The 18,720-nt window shown below is 46.4% G+C and overlaps 1 protein-coding gene across 1 annotated transcript in view; it reads left to right on the forward strand.

Annotated features, from left to right (window-relative positions):
• The first annotated feature begins 14,714 nt into the window (after positions 1 to 14,714).
• LOC140427660 (E3 ubiquitin/ISG15 ligase TRIM25-like) overlaps positions 14,715 to 18,720 on the forward strand; it is a 53,716-nt gene continuing 49,710 nt past the window's right edge. Inside the window, exon 1 of the mRNA XM_072513131.1 lies at positions 14,715 to 15,244. Coding sequence (XP_072369232.1) covers positions 14,738 to 15,244 — 507 coding nt within the window. The 5' untranslated portion in view covers positions 14,715 to 14,737. The remainder of the gene's footprint in view (positions 15,245 to 18,720) is intronic.

The raw sequence follows: 18,720 nt of genomic DNA on the forward strand, positions 1-18,720 counted from the left end.
TAATTTTGTTTTTGAATTGTTATTCATAATACCTTTCTCACCTGATTCCTTCGCCTCACTTACTGAGTAAGTTAAGGATGGTATCAAATTGAAATAAGAGGCATATGATCGACAAGAATTAGTGGTAGGCCCAAAGGTTTGGGAGCATATGAGAAAACAGCGAATGAACTGAAACAAATAAGAGAGAGAAATGAGAAAATAGGAGTAAATTGGCAAGAAATATAATAACAGAATATCTTCTGTCAGTATATAAAAAGGAAGGCAGTCGCTAAAGTGAGTGTTCCAAGGGTGCAGTGCCAGATTTTAAGGTTCAGGAGCTCTAAAAGTATTTATTGGCCACATCATTTCTGAATCTATCACAATGTTTTTTTCCCTACGTATTAATCATTTGTGTCCCCAAATGTCAGTGAAACAATGCTTTTTAAGTGAAAAAGTATTAGTGTTGATAAGCATTTTAGTTCAAAACATGGGGTATTTTGAATCATTAGTCTTTAGCATAGCTAATATTTCAGTTTAATTATTTATTTCAAGCCTGTTGAAAACATGAATTGCAGAAATATTTACTTACTTCTGACAGGGGGATGGTATATGGAGGGGTCATTACTTTTATTGATTTATATTGATAACCCCAACCTTACTGGACAGGTCACAATTTCAAAATTTGAAGATGAACAAGGCTTGGAAGTATTGTGAGCTGTGAGGAGGACAGTGATAGACGACGATAGGGGCGGCACGCTGGCGCAGTGGTTAGCACTGCTGCCTCACAGCGCCAGGGACCCAGGGGCGACTCCGATCTCGGGTGACTGTCTGTGCGGAGTTTGCACATTCTCTCCGTGTCTGCGTGGGTTTCCTCCGGGTGCTCCGGTTTCCTCCCACAGTCCAAGGATGCATAGGTTAGGTGGATTGGCCATGCTAAATTGCCCCTTCGTGTCCAAAGGTTGGGCGGGGTTATGGGGATAGAGCGGGAGATTGGGCCGAGATAGAGTGCTCTTTCCAATGATTGGTGCAGACTCGAAGGGTAGCCTCCTTCTGCACTGTAGCGATTCTATGATTCCAGGATATAGACAGGCTGGTGGAATGGGCAGGGACGTGGCAGATGAAATTTAATGCAGAGAGTTGTGAAATGATACACTTTTATCAGAAGAACAAGGGGAGGTGACACAAAATTAAGGTTGCAATTCTAAAGGAAATGCAGGTGCAGAGTGAGCTGGATGTAAATGTGAATAACTCACTGAAGACGGCGGGGCAGGTTGAGAAAGCTGTGAATAAATTATATTGAATCCTGTGTGTTATACATCGGGGCACAGATACAAAAGCAGGTAAACATCAGTTCAGCCTCAACGAAAAGGATGTGAAGGTTTTAGGAAGGGTACAGAGAAGGTTTAGGAGAATGGTTCCGAGGATGAGAGGTTTCAGTGATGTGGATAGTTTGGTGAAGCTGGGGTTGTTCACCCTGGAGAAGAGAAGGTTGAGTAGAGATTTGTTCGACACGTTCACACACGCGAGGGGTGTGGAGAGCGTAAATGGGGAGAAGCTGTTCCCATCGGCAGAAGGTTGAGAACCCGAAGGTGATTAACAAAAGAAGCAGAGGCGACAAGAAGGGAAACTTCTTTATGCAACAAGTGGTTTGGATTTAATGCTCTGCCAGAGCGCGTGGTGGCGGCAAATTCAATTGCAGTTTTTAGCAGGAGCTGGATAATTATCTGAAGATAAATGATTTTGCTGGGCTACAGAGAAAAGGTCGGTGAGTGAGAATAGCTGAGTTGCTGGTGCAGAGAACTGACACAGAGACAGTGCGCTATATGGCCTCCTCTGTGCTGGTATCATTCTCGTATGGATATGTTCAAAGAACCTGGTAAACACATAAGGAAGAAAGAAGCTGAAGGTTACCCTGGTATTGTGAATAAGCAGCGTGGTGGAAGTCTTGTGTGGAACATAAATACCAACGTAGATGAGGTGGGCCAGGCAGCCTGTTTCTCTGCTGTAGATCCCATGTAAAGCTCCCAGCAGGGAATACAAACACGATTACGTTTCACATTGTCAGGCCACCACAGTCAAGGAATTAATGTTCTGCAGGCGAATGCAGCAGGGTGTTTGGGGATGTTGAAGCTGCTTTAGATCCTGGGAATGTTGAGCTTCAAAGACCCTGAAATGCCTGTTTATGAGAAAGCTGTGTGCAGGGGACCGTTAAGTCCGTATTTTATTTACAGTAAGGGAGCTGTACGGGAGTGTTACTGTTGTCGTTGCTGTTGCTGCTGCACCCTGACTCAGAGACATTCAGCAGCATCGGTATGAGGCCTGGGACCCTAGTCTGGGCCTTCCGTCCGTCACCTCTTAACCTCCCCAGGCTCTGGGTTCACAGCCGCACCGCGACCTCTGGACATTCCAGTCAACTCTTACCGTCCGGCCTGAACTCAAACTCCAGGAACTCGTGGCCAAACTATTCCTTGAGCCCCACGTAATAAAGCAGGTAGAATTCACTCGGTATGGTCCCTGTGCTGGCCGCTTCTGTGTCACAAGTCAAAAAAGAAACCCACGTGGCTGCGAGAGGATTCCCCCCACCCCCAGTTCTGGTTGTTCGCATCAAAAAGTCAAATCCTGGGACGATACAGTGGTTAGCACTGCTGCCTCTTGGAACCGAGGACCCGGGTTCGATTCCGGCCCCAGGATGGGAATAGAGGGATACGGACCCAGGAAGTGTAGAAGATTGTAGTTTAGTCGGGCAGCATGGTCGGCACGGGCTTGGAGGGCCGAAGGGCCTGTTCCTGTGCTGGACATTTCTTTGTTATTTGTTCTTTGTTCACTGTCCGTGTGGAGTTTGCACATTCTCCCAATGTGTGTGTTGATTTCACCACAACAACCCAAAGATGTGCAGAGTAGGTGGATTGGCCACGCTAAATTGTCCCTTAATTGGAAAAAAAAGAATTGGATACTCTAAATTAAAACAAAAATGTCAAATCCTCCCCCACGTGTTACTCCTGCAAACAAGTAACTTCAATATTGGAGCCAGTGAGGGTTAAAATCAACACCAATCCTACAGATTAAAAATCCAATGTGATGGATTCTACTGAGAATTCTCCCAACCTCCCCCTCCAACCTCCTTCACACCCCTCAGCCCAACCTCCTCAATACCCCAACTCCCCACCCCCAACACCCCCCAAGCCCCCTCCCCACACCTCCAACCACTCCCATCTCCACATATACCTCCCAATCTTTGGTCAATGTGAAATCTCTAATCTACAGCGTAACCAGACTCCAAAATAACTTCATTGGTTGTTGAGTTCTGTGGGACATCCTGAGATTGTGATCAGAGCTAATCGAAATTCATCTTTTTTATACTGAGGCCTCTGGTGTGGCCATAAAACCGAGGGAGGGAGGGAGAGGCAGTCAGACTCGGTCACAGGGCTCTCACTTGTGAAACGTTTGAAAGTTCACGCTGAAACAACAGGCGGGTTTTAACATTTCTAACCATCGTTCTGCTGAAGGCGACAGTGAAGAAACGCTGAAAGGAGAGAGGGACGGGTTTAACCAGATGGTGGCAGAGGGAGTGAACGTGGAAAAACAGCAAGAGCTGGACCAACACGTTTCCCAGTGAGTGATCGGGATGCACCCTAAGCCCCCGATGACTGGTATTCGCCTCAACCTTTCAACATCAAACTGTGTCCGAACGCTGTCCTAGTTTAGCTGGGGGTGGTTTAGCTCATGTGGCTGGACAGATAGTTGATAATAAGGAATAAGGCCAGCAGCGTGGGTTCAATTCCCACACCGGCTGAGGTTATTCATGAAGACTGGGCCTTCATGAATAACCTCAGCCGGTTTAACCTGACCCTCAGGTTAAATCACCACAAGTCAGCTCTCCCCCTCAAAGGGGAAAGCAGCCTATGGTCATCTGGGACTAGGGCGGCTTTGCCTTTTACAATGTTAGCTACACCAAGAACCGGCACTTCTCTACGAGGTGCGACTGAAGTCTGGAGTATTCTGATTAGTTCACCCCCCCATTGCTCATGGGATGCAGTGCCTCCAACTCACTATGAAAGCGATAGGAGCGCGACAACTGCCTTTGCATCGTTTGGCTGACTGTCAAACCATCTGCATGTCATTGGCCTTGGCCAGATTAGGGAAGCACTGAAACACCAGATAAAGTGTCCTTAAACACTTACAGCTTCAGTACTGGAAAGAAAATGCAGCATTTCCCCATTGGCACCAAATTCCCACCTGTATTGGTGAGTGCCCGGAATGCGTTGCCAGGGGAGGTTGTGGAAGCAGATTAATTAATGGCGTTCAAAAGGCATCTTGACAAATACATGGATAGGATGGATATAGAGGGTTATGGCACTAGGAAGTACTGAGGGTTTTGGCCAAGGGTGGTATCATGACCAGTACAGGCTTGGAGGGCCGAAGGGCCTGTTCCTGTGCTATATTGTTCTTTGTTCTTTGTTTGTTCTATTGAGTCCCTAACTTTTGCACTCAGTTTACAATACACACCTTTTATGATCACTCTGCCATCCACTCCCAGCACAGAAAGAACCCAGTTGCCCTTGCATTCCATTTTGACAATTATGTTCCACTCAAGCCTCCTGCTTCCCACTCTTCCTCACCTCGTCAGCATGATGTTCCATTCCTTACCCCCTCACATACTTCCCTAGATTGCCCATAATTGCATTTTGATTCTTTCCTCAACCACTGTCTGTTTAGTTCCACATTCTCACCACTCCCTGGGTAAAGATATTTCTTGCTGATTATCTTAGATTTGCATATCAGCTGTGGCACCTTCAGATTCAGTGCCATTTGCATCCTCAATGTCCTCACCTCTTATCTGACTGTTAGATATTTCACCTGCCGCACCTTTTCTTCAGGTCCCGGTTTCCCGGTGTGTGAACACGTACCTGCACGATTCGTATTCACCCCCCCCGACAGATCCCTTAATCTCTCTGTAGACAGGTCATTGTCTTTTTCTTTTCAATTCATTACTTATGACTTTTATTGGGGTGACTATTGTTAAGTTTGCGCCCGCTACTCACAGGCAAACTCAGATAAATTCTCTTCAAGGTGTTCCACGGACGCATTATCGGGTGTCATCCTGAGCTCGGTTGCTGCTACTCTCACTCAGCACTGAGCCAGGAGATTGTGGATTTGAGCCACACCTCTGAAAGACAAATGCGAAACCCCAGCTACTGCCAGTGCAGGACTGAGGGAATGCTGTACTGTCAGATGTCTTGTCATTTAGTTGAGATGCTAAATCGAGGCCTTGCCTGGTTCCTCAGCTGGAAGTGAAAAATTTCTATGCTCCTATTTTAAAAGGGCAGCGCTGTTATCCCAGACTGGCCCAGACTGATCTCTCAATCAGCATCTCTCAAAACTGGCTGCCTGGCTATCATCACGTTTGTGGGGACCCCTCGCAAAGCGCCAGCCACATTCCCCACATTACGGCAGTGACTGCGGGAGCAGTTCTCCGGCCTCCCAGCTGCCTGTTCCTCAGCAGCAAGAGGCGGCGCACTGTGCGCTGGTGGCGGGACTCTCTGCTCCCACCATTATCAATGGGAAATCCCATCGAAGCCACCCCATGCCGCTGGGAAACCTACAGCGCGGCTGCGCTGCCAGAGGATCCCGCTGCCAACAAACAGCCGGAGATTTCTGGCCTACGGGTGCCATTCAGTGACAATATGGCACGCGGCGCAGATTCAGGCGCACCTGGTGAATAGCGGAATAGGGAAAAATCGAGATTCCCACCGAGCGTAAACCATTTTGTAATTCACCCGGCCGGCTCCCGATGCCGAGTTCCGGGTCTCGCCCAAAAGCGGAGAGAATATTATTGACCACAACTTGCAGTCATTTCAGTCCCATTAACGAACTTGAAGTCGAATGCAGTGGCTTCCCAGGAATTACCCAACTCCCCAGCGGGCAGTAACATGGCCGTCGTTTAGTACTCCTTCACAAAAATGTGAGGCTGGTGCAATGGTCACTGAGGGGAAGTGCGTAGATGAGTCGCTATTTCCATTTGCCGGCATGCAACTCAAAGGCAGGGCATCTGCTGCCCCATTGCTCAGCGGTGGGGGGGGGGGGGTGCTTTCAGGGGAGTTGGGGTTATTCAAAGGGCTGGAGCAATCCAGGTTGGCAGTCACCCCAAGGCACAAGGGCTGGGTGGGGTGGGGGAGGGGATAGTGAGGGATGTTGCCTCTGTGAGGACTTCAAGCCACCTTTAAATATTGTGGAGATCCAAAACAGGGGCAACCACAGCTGGAGCCTGTCTGTCCTACCAAACTCTCCCAGGTCAGAGCCCTGCTGCAGCTTCCCTCCTGAAAGTCAATTTCACTCCCTTTGACTGTGAGCAGCCTCTAGCTTCACAGCTGAAGTCTCTTTCAAATAAGGAATTAACTTTGTTAGTCATGAGAGAACTTCACAGTCCTCTACTGTCAAGTGTCTCCTCGAAGGCTTCAGTGCCATGTCTCAGAGGATGATTAGTGGACTGCATGCCCAGCGAACCTTGATGCCTGAACAGTGTCCCTGAACTCCAGGAGCGTCAGAACCATAGAGGTAGCTGTCAACAATCAAACAGTATAGGGCTTCACCTCTGAGGATTCTCTCGTGGACAAAGGGTAAGTGTCTGATTGAGCCGAGGACAGCTGAACTTGGCACCCAAATATTGCTGGCAGTGATTTGGGGTCTAGGGGTGTGATGAATGTAAGAATTACAGTAATGTTGTATTATAGATATTTGGTGCAGTAAGGGTTAAACACCTTGGTTAATGTGTGTATGACTGCTGCAGTAGTGTTGTTAAAGAATTCTGGTTTGAAAGGTTTTGGGAGATGGAGGTATAATTAAGGCCTCATAAAAAGCATGGGCTAATGGAGTTTTGTTTGGATTAAGATGTTTCCCTGTGGAGTTAATGAAATTTCAGCTTGGTAAGATGTAATTGTGAGGAGGTAAGGCATCAGGTATTTTGCAGGAAAGCAGTTTTAGTTAAGTTTTAGGTTGAGCTGTGAGCAGATGTCAAGCATCTGCTCTCACTGCAGTTCAGTTAAAGATATGAATGTAGACAGATTAGCAATGTGGCTGGAAAGGTGAGCAGAAAAGGGGAGAAGCAGATTCTGAAGAAATACGGCCAGAGTTTGCATAGAAACAGAGAAAATAGGAGAAGGAGGAGGCCATTCGGCCCTTCGAGCCTGCTCCGTCATTCATAATGATCATGGCTGTGCATCAAGTTCAATACCCTGATCCTGCCTTCCCACCATATCCCTTGATCCCTTTAGCCCCAAGAGCTATATCTAATTCCTTCTTGAAATTACACAATGTTTTGGCCTCAACTATTTTCTGTGGTAGTGAATTCCACAGATTCACCACTCTCTGGGTGAAGAAATGTCTCCTCACCTCAGTCCTAAAAGGTTTACCCCTTATCCTCAAACTATGACCCCTAGTTCTGGAGTCCCCCACTATCTGGAGCATTCTTTTTAAATCTACCCTGTCTAATCCTGTTGGAGTTTTATACGTTTCCCCTCTCATTCTTCTAAACTTCAATAATCACAATCGTCTTAGTCTCTCCTCGTATGACAGTCACGCCATCCCAGGAATCAGTCTGGTAAACCAGGGAACTACAGGCCGGTGAGCCTTACGTCAGTGGTATGGAAATTACTGGTGGGAATTCTTCAAGACAGGATCTACTCCCATTTTGAAGCAAGTGGACGTATTAGCGAGAGGCAGCACGGTTTTGTGAAGGGGAGGTTGTGTCTAGTGGTGTTCTGCAGGGATCAGTGCTGGGGCCTTTGCTGTTCGTAGTATATATAAATGATTCGAAGGAAAATGTAACTGGTCTGATTAGTAAGTTTGCGGATGACACAAAGGTTGGTGGAATTGTGGATAGCGATGAGGACTGTCAGAGGATACAGCAGGATTTAGATCATTTGGAGACTTGGGCGGAGTGATGGCAGATGGAGTTTAATCCGGACAAATGTGAGGTAATGCATTTTGGAAGGTCTAATACAGTTAGGGAATATACAGTGAATGGTAGAACCCTCAAGAGTATTGACAAGAGAGAGCTAGGTGTACAGGTCCACAGGTCACTGAAAGACGCCATCTCCATGGACCTCCACTTTACCCTGGAAGACCGAGATAACAAAGGCACACTGGGCTAAATCGCTGGCTTTGAAAGCAGACCAAGGCAGGCCAGCAGCACGGTTCAATTCCTGTACCAGCCTCCCCGAACAGGCGCCGGAATGTGGCGACTAGGGGCTTTTCACAGTAACTTCATTTGAAGCCTACTTGTGACAATACGCGATTTTCATTTTCATTTCATTTCATATGTCAGACTCCTATTTATCGACTATAGCTCAGCATTCAACACCATCATTCCTACGAAACTCATCTCCAAACTCCGTGGCCTTGGCCTCGGCTCCTCCCTCTGCGACTGGATCCTGAACTTTCTAACCCACAGGCCACAATCAGTAAAGATAGGCAACAACACCTCCTCCACAATCATCCTCAACACCGGTGCCCCACAAGGCTGTGTCCTTAGCCCCCTACTATACTCTTTATACACTTATGACTGTGTGGCCAAATTCTCCTCCAACTCAATTTTCAAATTTGCTGATGACACCACCGTACTGGGTCGGATTTCAAACAATGACAGGACAGAGTACAGGAATGAGATAGAGAATCTGGTGAACTGGTGCGACGATAATAATATCACCCGCAATGTCAACAAAACAAAGGAGATTGTCATCGACTTCATGAAGCACAGTGGAGAACATGCCCCTGTCTACATCAATGGCAATGAAGTAGAAAAGATCGAGAGCTTCAAGTTTTTAGGTGTACAGCCTGTCCTGGTCCCCTCATGCCAACACTATAGTTAAGAAAGCCCACCAATTACTCTACTTTCTCAGAAGACTAAGGAAGTTTGGCATGTCAGCTACGACCCTCACCAACCTCTACAGATGCACCATAGAAAGCATTCTTTCTGGTTGTATCACAGCATGGTATGGAGCCTGCTCTGCCCAAGACCGCGGGAAACTACAAAAGGTTGTGAATGTAGCCCAGTCTATCACACAAACCAGCTTCCCATCCATTGACTCTATCTATAATTCCCGCTGCCTCAGAAAGGCAGCCAGCATAATTAAGGACCCCACGCACCCCGGACATGCTCTCTTCCACCTTCTTCCGTCAGGAAAAAGATACTAAAGTTTGAGGTCACGCACCAACCGACTCAAGAACAGCTTCTTCCCTGCTGCCATCAGAGTTTTGAATGGACCTACCTCGTATTAAGTTGATCTTTTCTCTACACCTTGCTCTAACTGTAACAGTATATTCTGCAGTCTCTCCTTCCTTCCCATTGTATGGTAAGCATTGTTTGTACAGCATGCAAGAAACAATACTTTTCACTGTACATGTGACAATAATAAATCAAATCAAGGGGCAACACAGGTGGGGAAGGTAGTCAAGAAGGCATACGGCATGCTTGCCTTCATTGGCCTGGGCATTGAGTATAAAAATTGCCAAGTCATGTTGCAGCTGTAGAGAACTTTAGTTAGGCCACACTTAGAGTATTGTGTTCAATTCTGGTCGCCACACTACCAGAAGGAGGTGGAGGCTTTAGAGATGGTGCAGAAAAGATTTACCAGGATGTTGCCTGGTATGGAGGGCATTATCTATAAGGAGAGGTTAAATAAACTTGGTTTGTTCTCACTTGAACAAAGGAGGTTGAGGGGCGACCTGATTGAGGTCTACAAAATTATGAGGGGCATAGATAGAGTGGATAGCCAGAGACTTTTTCCCAGGGTAGAGGGGTCAATTACTAGGGAGCATAGGTTTAAGGTACGAGGGGCAAGGTTTAGAGAAGATGTATGAGGCAAATCTTTTACACAGAGGGTAGTGGGTGCCTGGAATTCGTGCCGGAGGAGGTGGTGGAAGCAGGAACAATAATGACGTTTAAGGGGCACCTTGACAAATACATGAATAGAATGGGAATAGAGGGATACGGACCCCGGAAGTGGAGAAGATTTTAGTTTCATAGAATTTACAGTGCAGAAGGAGGCCATTAGGCCCATCGAGTCTGCACCGGCTCTTGGAAAGAGCACCCTACCCAAGGTCAACACCTCCACCCTATCCCCATAGCCCAGTAACCCCACCCAAAACTAAGGGCAATTTTGGACACTAAGGGCAATTTATCATGGCCAATCCACCTAACCTGCACATCTTTGGACTGTGGGAGGAAACCGGAGCACCCGGAGGAAATCCACGCACACACGGGGAGGATGTGCAGACTCCGCACAGACAGTGACCCAAGCCGGAATCAAACCTGGGACCTGGAGCTGTGAAGCAATTGTGCTATCCACAATGCTACCGTGCTGCCCCTTGGACGGGCAGCATGGTTGGCGCAGGCTTGGAGGGCCGAAAGGCCTGTTCCTGTGCTGTACTTTTCTTTGTTACTTGTTCTAAACCTTCGCTGCACTCCCTTCATAGCAAGAACATCCTTCCTCAGATAAGGACACCAAAACTGCACAGAATACTCCAGGTGCGGCCTCACCAATGCCCTAGACAATTGCAGTAAAACATCCCTATTCCTATACTCAAAACCTCTCACTACGAAGGCCAACATACCATTTGCTTTTTTTACTGCTTGCTGTACCTGCGCGCTTACTTACAACGACTGATGCACGAGGACACCAAGGTCTCGCTGAGTATCCACCTCTCTCAATTTACACCCATTCAAATAAAAATCTGCTTTCCTATTTTTGCTACCAAAATGGGTGACCTCACATTTATCCACATTATACTTGCATCTGTCATGCATATGCCCATTTACTCAGCCTGTCCAAACCCTGCTGAAGGTTCTCTGTATCCTCCTCACAGCTCACCCTCCCATCCAACTTTGTCTCATCTGCAAATTTGGAGATAATACATTTAGTGCACTTGTCCAAATCATCAATATATAATGTGAACAGTTGGGGTCTTAGTACAGATCCCTGCGGTACCCCACTAGTCACTGCCTGCCAATCGGAAAAAGACCAATTTATTCCAACTTTTTGTTCCCTGTCTGCTAACCAGCTTTCTATCCATTTCAAGACACTACCTGCAATCCCATACACTTTAACTTTACATATTGATCTGCTATGTGAGACCTTGTCGAAAGCCTCCTGAAAGTCTAAATGCATCACATCCACTGGGTCTCCCTGGTCAACTCCACTCATTCCATCTTCAAAGAAATCCAGTAGATTTGTCAAGCATGATTTCACTTCCGTAAATCCATGCTGACTTTGTCTGATTATACAAATGCTTTCCAAATGCTGGGCTATGAAATCCTTTATAATGAACTCTAGCAACCTCCCTACAAAACAAAGATCCTGAAAATCTGAAACGAAAAGAGAAAATGCTGGAAAATGCTCAGCAGGCTTGGCAGCATTGATGGAGACAAAAACAGCGTTATCATTTGAGGTTGATGATCTTTCATCAAAACTTGGAAAAGGTGGAGATGTAATAGGTGTTAAGCAACCCTATTACCCCAGGGCTGCATGCCCGAGAATGATGATGGCTACTCACCTCCTCTGATCCCCTCATCAGCCATTGCGCTCGGTTCCCGTTTTTAAATAGGACTGCAAAATGATGCCCGCGTGACCGCTCGCTGGGAAACCGGTTAGATAATGGGAAGCAGTTAGATGTTAGGAAGGCTGGTGGCATGGTAGCACAGTGGTTAGCACAGCGCCAGGGTCCCAGGCTTGCTTCCCTGCTTGGGTCACTGTCTGTGCGGAGTCTGCACGTTCTCCCCGTGTCTGTGTGCGTTTCCTCTGGGTGCTCCGGTTTCCTCCCACAAGTCCCGAAAGCCGTGCTTGTTAGGTGAATTGGACATTCTGAATTTTCCTTCTGTGTACACGAACAGGCACCAGCGTGTGGCGACTATGGGATTTTCACAGTAACTTCATTGCAGCGTTAATGTGCTTAACCCTCTGGAGTGGGACTTGAACTCAAAACCCTCCAACATAAAGGCAAAAGTGCCACCAACTGTTGTACTAAACATTTATCTCAATGTTTAGTGCACGTTTTAAAATTCACCACCTATCACAGAGAACTGTTGCAACTTATTTTTGGTAATTTGATGGTTGTAGTTTGTTCCTTGTAGCCTCTGCAGAGGCTCAGGTCCTTTGCCCAGGAGCAGGGAAACCCAAGGTGGCCAACCGTTGGGAAAAAATTTAGCAGAAGCCTTTGGCATCAAGGTGGAGGTGGGGCGGGATAGTGATGTTGCTAGTTTGGTGAGAAAAGAGGCTTGTCAGAGCCTCTCAGGATGCAGGAGAGAAGATCGAATTGGAGAGTGCAATCTGCAGGCACAAGTGCGCACAGCAGATGTGCAAAGCTTCAACACCATAAATAAGGGACAAAAGAAATGGCGGTCTTGAACAATGCGCCAAACGGGACAACAGGCTTAATTAAGCGATGAACCCATAAAATCAAGGACACTCGGTCGCCCCAGACAAACCACCAGCAGCCACTTACGAGGCCTATTTGTCATTCTTCATTGATAACATGGAAGGGTGCAGCACTGCCAGCCCCTGGAGACACAATGTAGTCTGGAAGAAGCACAACAAACACATTCCCCCCCCCCCCCCCCCCCCAAGATCTGGTCCTTACTATTGCTGTTCATGGGGCCAAGCTGTACATAAATAACAACCATGTTTCCTACAGTGCAACAGTAACTAAGTCTCAAAAGATTACTTCACTGGCTGTAATGCCACCTCTATTCTTAGGTGGTGAAAGATGCTTGGGGATTGCAAGTCTTTGTTTGATTCATTTATAAGGAGCTGGACAGGTTCTCAGGGGAGACAGATTCTGACTGTTCAAAGCGACTGGAATGTTGGGTGGAGTGCTTCATGACCATGGTGGTCTCTTGAATCTTGTTTTCTTCGTCTTTGGGATTAGGAAGAAATTTTCCAGAATTATTGCTTCCCTGAATTGGCCTAAAAAAAAATCCTTTGGCTCCCTCCCCTCCCTCCCCCCTACAAGACTGATGGTGGTTGGGGAGCATTGTGGAGGATGGGTCTTTGGTGCCTAATTGCACGAAGACTTCATGGGGCAACCCTCTTGGGCTGGCACGTCTATTTGTTACCATTTTCATTCCTGTGTCTGTGATGAGTCGGAATCACGCAAGGCTGTGGTATTGCATCACTTAACCTGTCGCACATTCCATTGCTCCGGGTCAATTCTTCTAACTGTCAAAAACCAGATCAATTTTCTTTCTGAAATGATTGTATTGATAATCATATTCCCCTTAATGGCAGAGCAGTAGTAAAATAAAACATTTATTTTGTGCGCTTTTCACAATTTTATATATATTTTGGATGAACCAGGGTAAAATAGCACCTCAAACAATGTCATGGCACACTCCTATCAGTGCTGAAATGGGGATTCATCAATGTTAATTGTTTTGTTTTGTTATTTGTACAGCACAGATGGAGGCCATTTACCCCACCTTGTCCACACCGGCTTCCAATACGGCCACCAGCTAGTCCCATTCTCCGTAACCCTCTAAATCAATCACTTTCAAATATATATTCAAATATATTTCCGGCTCTCCTTTGAAACCACTTATGAAAACCACCTCCACCACGCTCCCAGGCAGCACATTCCAAACCCCAACAACTCTCTCGGAGTAATAATAATAATCTTTATTGTCACAAGGAGGCTTACACTAACACTGCAATGAAGTTACTGTGAAAATCCCAGAGTTGCCACACTACGGCGCCTGTTCGGGTACACTGAGCGAGAATTCAGAATGTCCAATTTGCCTAACAAGCACGTCTTTCTGGATTTGTGGGAGGAAACCGGAGCGCCCGGAGGAAAAGAAGTTTCTCCTCATCTCACCCCTCCGCTCTCTTGCTGACCTGAAATTGTGACCCCCTAGTCACTGATATACCAACTACTGGAATCAGAGGGCGGGATTCTCCGCCGGCGGGATGCTCCATTTTGCCGGCAGCCCAGGGGGTTCCAGACGGCGTGGGGCTGCCCCACAATGAGAAACCCCATTCACTGGCCGCCGTAAGGGAGCATCCCGCCGGCGGGGTGAGACGGAAATGTAGCGTGGCGGGGCGGAGCATCCCGCTCAGAATATCCTTCTCACCCTGTCAAAATTGTTCAGAATTTTGAATGGCGCAATAGGGTCGCCTCTTAATTTTTTCTGCTGTTGTTTTTTACTGTTTTTTTTTACTGGACAAGTCGAGGATAAGTTAAATTGCACAATGAACTCTGGACACAAGTATAAATCCTAATGAATGTTTCTACATTGCAAATCTCTCACACCAAACAATTTTCTTTTCATGAAATCTGTGCACCTTACTTTAAAGAAAAGTTGCTCCTGTCTGGTCTGATTAGAGATGGTCATTAAATCCAAAAAGAGCTACTTGTAACCACATCTAACAATCCGTCACTGAATATTAGATGTTCTTGTCATTCTTAAAAAACAACATTTCTTCATTCAACGTAACTTTGTGTACAGTTTTTACAGTTGAAGATTGCAAAACAGAATGAAGGAAACACTGGTCCTAATGAATATTTGCCAACAACATCCTGTCTTTGGACTGTGAAATTGGAACTTTGTTGCTGAACTGGTATAACATGATGCCGAGGATTAACCTCTAATGACTGCAGGTGAAACTGAAACTTGCGACTGCAATCTCACTGGGCAGTATTTCACACTCTGCACTCACTGCAGACTCTTCATTGTGCTTTGGGAAGCCTCTCATTCAGGGAGCTTAGAAGGATGGAAGTCGGAGCTTGTAAAGGGGATTTAAACTGTGCTGTGTGTCTCCAGGTGTACAGAGACCCTGTCACACTACCCTGCCGGCACTCCTTCTGCCTCAAGTGCATCGAGGATGTTTGGACCCAAGAAGTCAATCAGGATGGGTTCAGCTGTCCTCGGTGTCACAGGAAATTCAACTCCGATACCAGTTTGCAGAGGGGCATCCCCATTGTTGCTTGCGATCACTGCGGCGAGAATCAATCCCCAGCTGTGAAGACATGTCTGAAGTGCGAGACCTCTTTTTGCCCCCTTCATTTGAAGCCGCACTTGACAAAAGAGATCTTTAAAGATCATGTTCTCGTCAACCCTGTGGCCGATCTCACTCAGAGAAAATGCCCAGCCCATAAGAAGATTCTTGAGTTCTTCTGTACTGATGATGTAGTCTGTGTGTGTTCTTCATGTGGAGTAATCGGCACTCATAAGTCGCATTCGATGGTGAGCCTGGATGAAACAGAAGTTGAATTTAAGGTAAATTCCGATTCTGTTTTTCTATCAGACTTCTCATTAACTCTAGGAAGTAATCTGGATTGTCCAATCACTTTAAACTGTACATGCCTTTGCGGGGGAAAATCTTGAAACATATTGTTGCAAATGTTAACCTGTATTTTGCTTATTTAGCCATGGATCAACTAGCCAGTGAGCCAGCCAACAGCTCAAAACCTCTCTGCCATTCCAACCCCCTCCTCTCTCTCTCTCACTCTCTCTCTTCCTTTAAGATTCTTCTTCAGGCCTACCTATGACCAATCTTTTGACCACTTGTCCAAATGCCTCATTCTTTAGTTGGGGTCAATTTCCGCCTGATTGCACTCCTGTGAATTTCTTAGAGATGATTTGCTCTGTTAAAGGTGATATATATATAAATGCAAACTTTGCTTGTTTCTGCCTTTAATGCATAAAATGAGAATGGAGAGTATAATGGTCTGGCAAATGAGATCTTCATCAATTATGGGGAAGTTTACAGATATGTAGATCAGTGTACCTTTCCTTTTCCCATTAGTGGGATGTGGGTGTCGCTATCTAGACCAGCATTTTTCGCTATTTCCAAATCACTCTTGAGAAGGTGGTGGTGAGCTGCCAATTGAACTGCTGCAGTTTCTGTAGTGCAGGTACACGCACAGTACTTTCAGGTAGGGAGTTCCAACATTTTTACCCAGCGACAGCGAAGGAACGGCGATATATCTCCAAGTCAGGATGGTGAGTAGCTTGGAGAAAAAAATCCAGGTGGGGGTGTCTCCATGTGTCTGCTGCCTTGTCCTTCCAGATAGTAGTGATTGTGGGTTTGGAAGGCGCTGCTTTGGAGCCTTGATGAGTTCCTGCAGTGCATCTTGTAGATGGTACACACTGCAGTTACTGTGCATTGGTGGTGGAGGGATTGAATGTTTGTGGAAGGAGGAGCAATCAAGCGGGCTGCTTTGTCATAGATGGTGTTGAGCTTCTTGAATGTTGTTGGAGTTGCACTCATCCAGGTAAATGACTTGAGCCTTGTAGATTGTGGATAGGCTCTGGGGAGTCATGATGGAAAGAAGGTAATTGATGAAGGAACTGAAGATAATTGGTGCTAAGACCCTGAGGAACGCCTGCAGTGATGTCCTGGAACTGAGATAATTTACCTACAACAACCAGAACTACCTTTGTATGTGCTAGGTCTGACTCCAGCTAATGGAGAGTTTTCCCCTTGATTCCCATTGACTCCAGTTTTGCTAGGGTTCCTTGACACCACACTCATCAAATGCTGCCTTGATGTCAAGAGCAGTCACACTGACCTCACCAAAGATCAGGAGCTGAGTGACTCTGGCAGAATCCAAATTGAGCGTCAATGAGCAGGTTATTGCTCAGCAAGTGCTACTTTATACCACTGTTAATGGCGCCTTCATCGCTTCACTGTAGGGTGATCAGGGATGGAATCTGATTGAGAGGAGACTGATGGGGCGATAATTGGCTGGGTTGGATTTGTCCTACTTTTTGTGTACAGGACATACCTGGGCAGTTTTCCACATTGCCGAGTAAATGCCAGTGTTGTAGCTGTACTGGAACAGCTTGGCCTGGGGCGTGACAATTTCTGGAACACAATTCCTCAGTACTATTGCTGGAATATTGTCAGGGCTCATATCCTTTGCAGTATCCCATGCCTTCAGCAATTTCTTTGTATCACTTGGGGTGAATCGAATTGGCTCAATACTGGCATCTGGCAATATGGCATCTACCACGTTACTGCCCACAGTTGGAATGGTGATAATCAGCCAATTAATCGGAGCACCAGTTCTGTGGTTATCTGCCGACTGAAGAACATATTAAGAAATATTTCAGTGGAGACGAGAGAGAAGGCTCCTTTAGGAGGGATTTAATACCAGTCGGGCTGGTTTAGGACAGTGGGCTAAACAGCTGGCTTATAATGCACAACAAGGCCAGCGGCGCGGGTTCAATTCCTGTACCGGCCTCCCCGAACAGGTGCCGAAATGTGGCGACAATAATTTCATTGAAGCCTACTTGTGACAAGAAGCTATTATTATTAATACAGAAATAAACTTCGCCTGTAAAAGGTCGAGTTTGTTTCTTATGCAGGTGAGAACCCAGGCCAATGTGTGACTGGCAAAAGGATGATAAAGTCCCTAAATTCAGAATCAAATTGGGATAGTTCTACATTATTACACTCCCAGAAGTGTCCTGCAATCGCAGGGAGCACAGGTGGACGTAAAAACATTCCGGTCTTGATCCCTCTGCTGGGATCATGAGGTTATCCTTAATATCCCTAATAGAACGTATGGAGAGATGGCCGTACCGCAGGCTTTAGCATCCACAGGCAGCAAGGGAATGGGTGAATACCAGGCAGAACAAGAGGACTAGGCAGTCGGTGCAGGAATCTTCTGTGGCCATTCCCTTGCAAAACAAATATATTGCTTTGGATACAGTTGACAGGAATGGCCTCTCGGGGAAAGCAACAACAGCCAAATTTGTTGCAACATGGTTGGGTCTGTTGCAGAGGGGATGGGCAATAAGTGTGGGAATGAAATAGTTACAGGGGATTCAACTGTAAGGGGAATAGAAGGGCATTTCTGTGGCCGCAAATGAGACTTCAGGATGGTATGTTGCCTCACTGGTGCTAGAATCAAGGACGTCTTGGAGCCGACATTCTGAAGGGAGAGGATCAACATCGGTACCAGTGACATAGGTAAAAAAGGGATGAGGTCCTAAAATGAGAATATAGGGTGTTAGGAAATACTTTGAAAAATAGGACCTCAAAGGTAATGATCTCAAGATTACTAACATTGCCATATATTAGTCAGAGCAGAAATAGCAGGCTATATCGGATGAATATAGTGTGCAATTCTAGTTATGAAGAGCGGTTGGATAGGCTGGGTTGTGTTGTGTTATGCTTCTTCATGTAGCATAAGCTGCTTCCTTGATGTATGCTCTGACAAAGGAAGGTTCAGACTTGGAGATAGGTTTAACACATTTATTGAACAGTTAACAATTCTCCTACTTGAGTTCAACTCTCCTGCTATCTTGCTATAGCTACTCAGTCTAACTAACCAGCCTGCTCTAAGCCATGCGGTGGGTGTGATGCTCTGATCTGCCCCTGTCCTTCTCTCTAAGTGTCGCCTGTGGAAAGAGAAAGAGCATGTGTGCCCTGTCCTTTTATATGGGTAGCCCCCTTGTGGTAGTGTCACCTCTGGGTGTCTTGACTGCCCATTGGTTGTGTCCTATCTTACTGGCCTATTGGTTGAATGTCTGTGTGTCATGATGTCTCTGGTGCTCCCTCTAGTGTTTACCTAGTTGTAGTGTATCTACATTAACTCCTTGTGTATTTACAGTGATGCATATCACCACAGGTTGTTTTTTCTGGAGCAGAGGAGACTGGGGTGGGGGGGGGGGGGGGGGGTGACCTGACTGAGGTGCACAAGATGATGAGGGGCATGGACAAGGTGGATAGGGAGCAGCTGTTC

The sequence above is a fragment of the Scyliorhinus torazame genome, chromosome 8, assembly GCF_047496885.1.
Source record: "Scyliorhinus torazame isolate Kashiwa2021f chromosome 8, sScyTor2.1, whole genome shotgun sequence".
Lineage (NCBI taxonomy): Eukaryota > Metazoa > Chordata > Chondrichthyes > Carcharhiniformes > Scyliorhinidae > Scyliorhinus > Scyliorhinus torazame.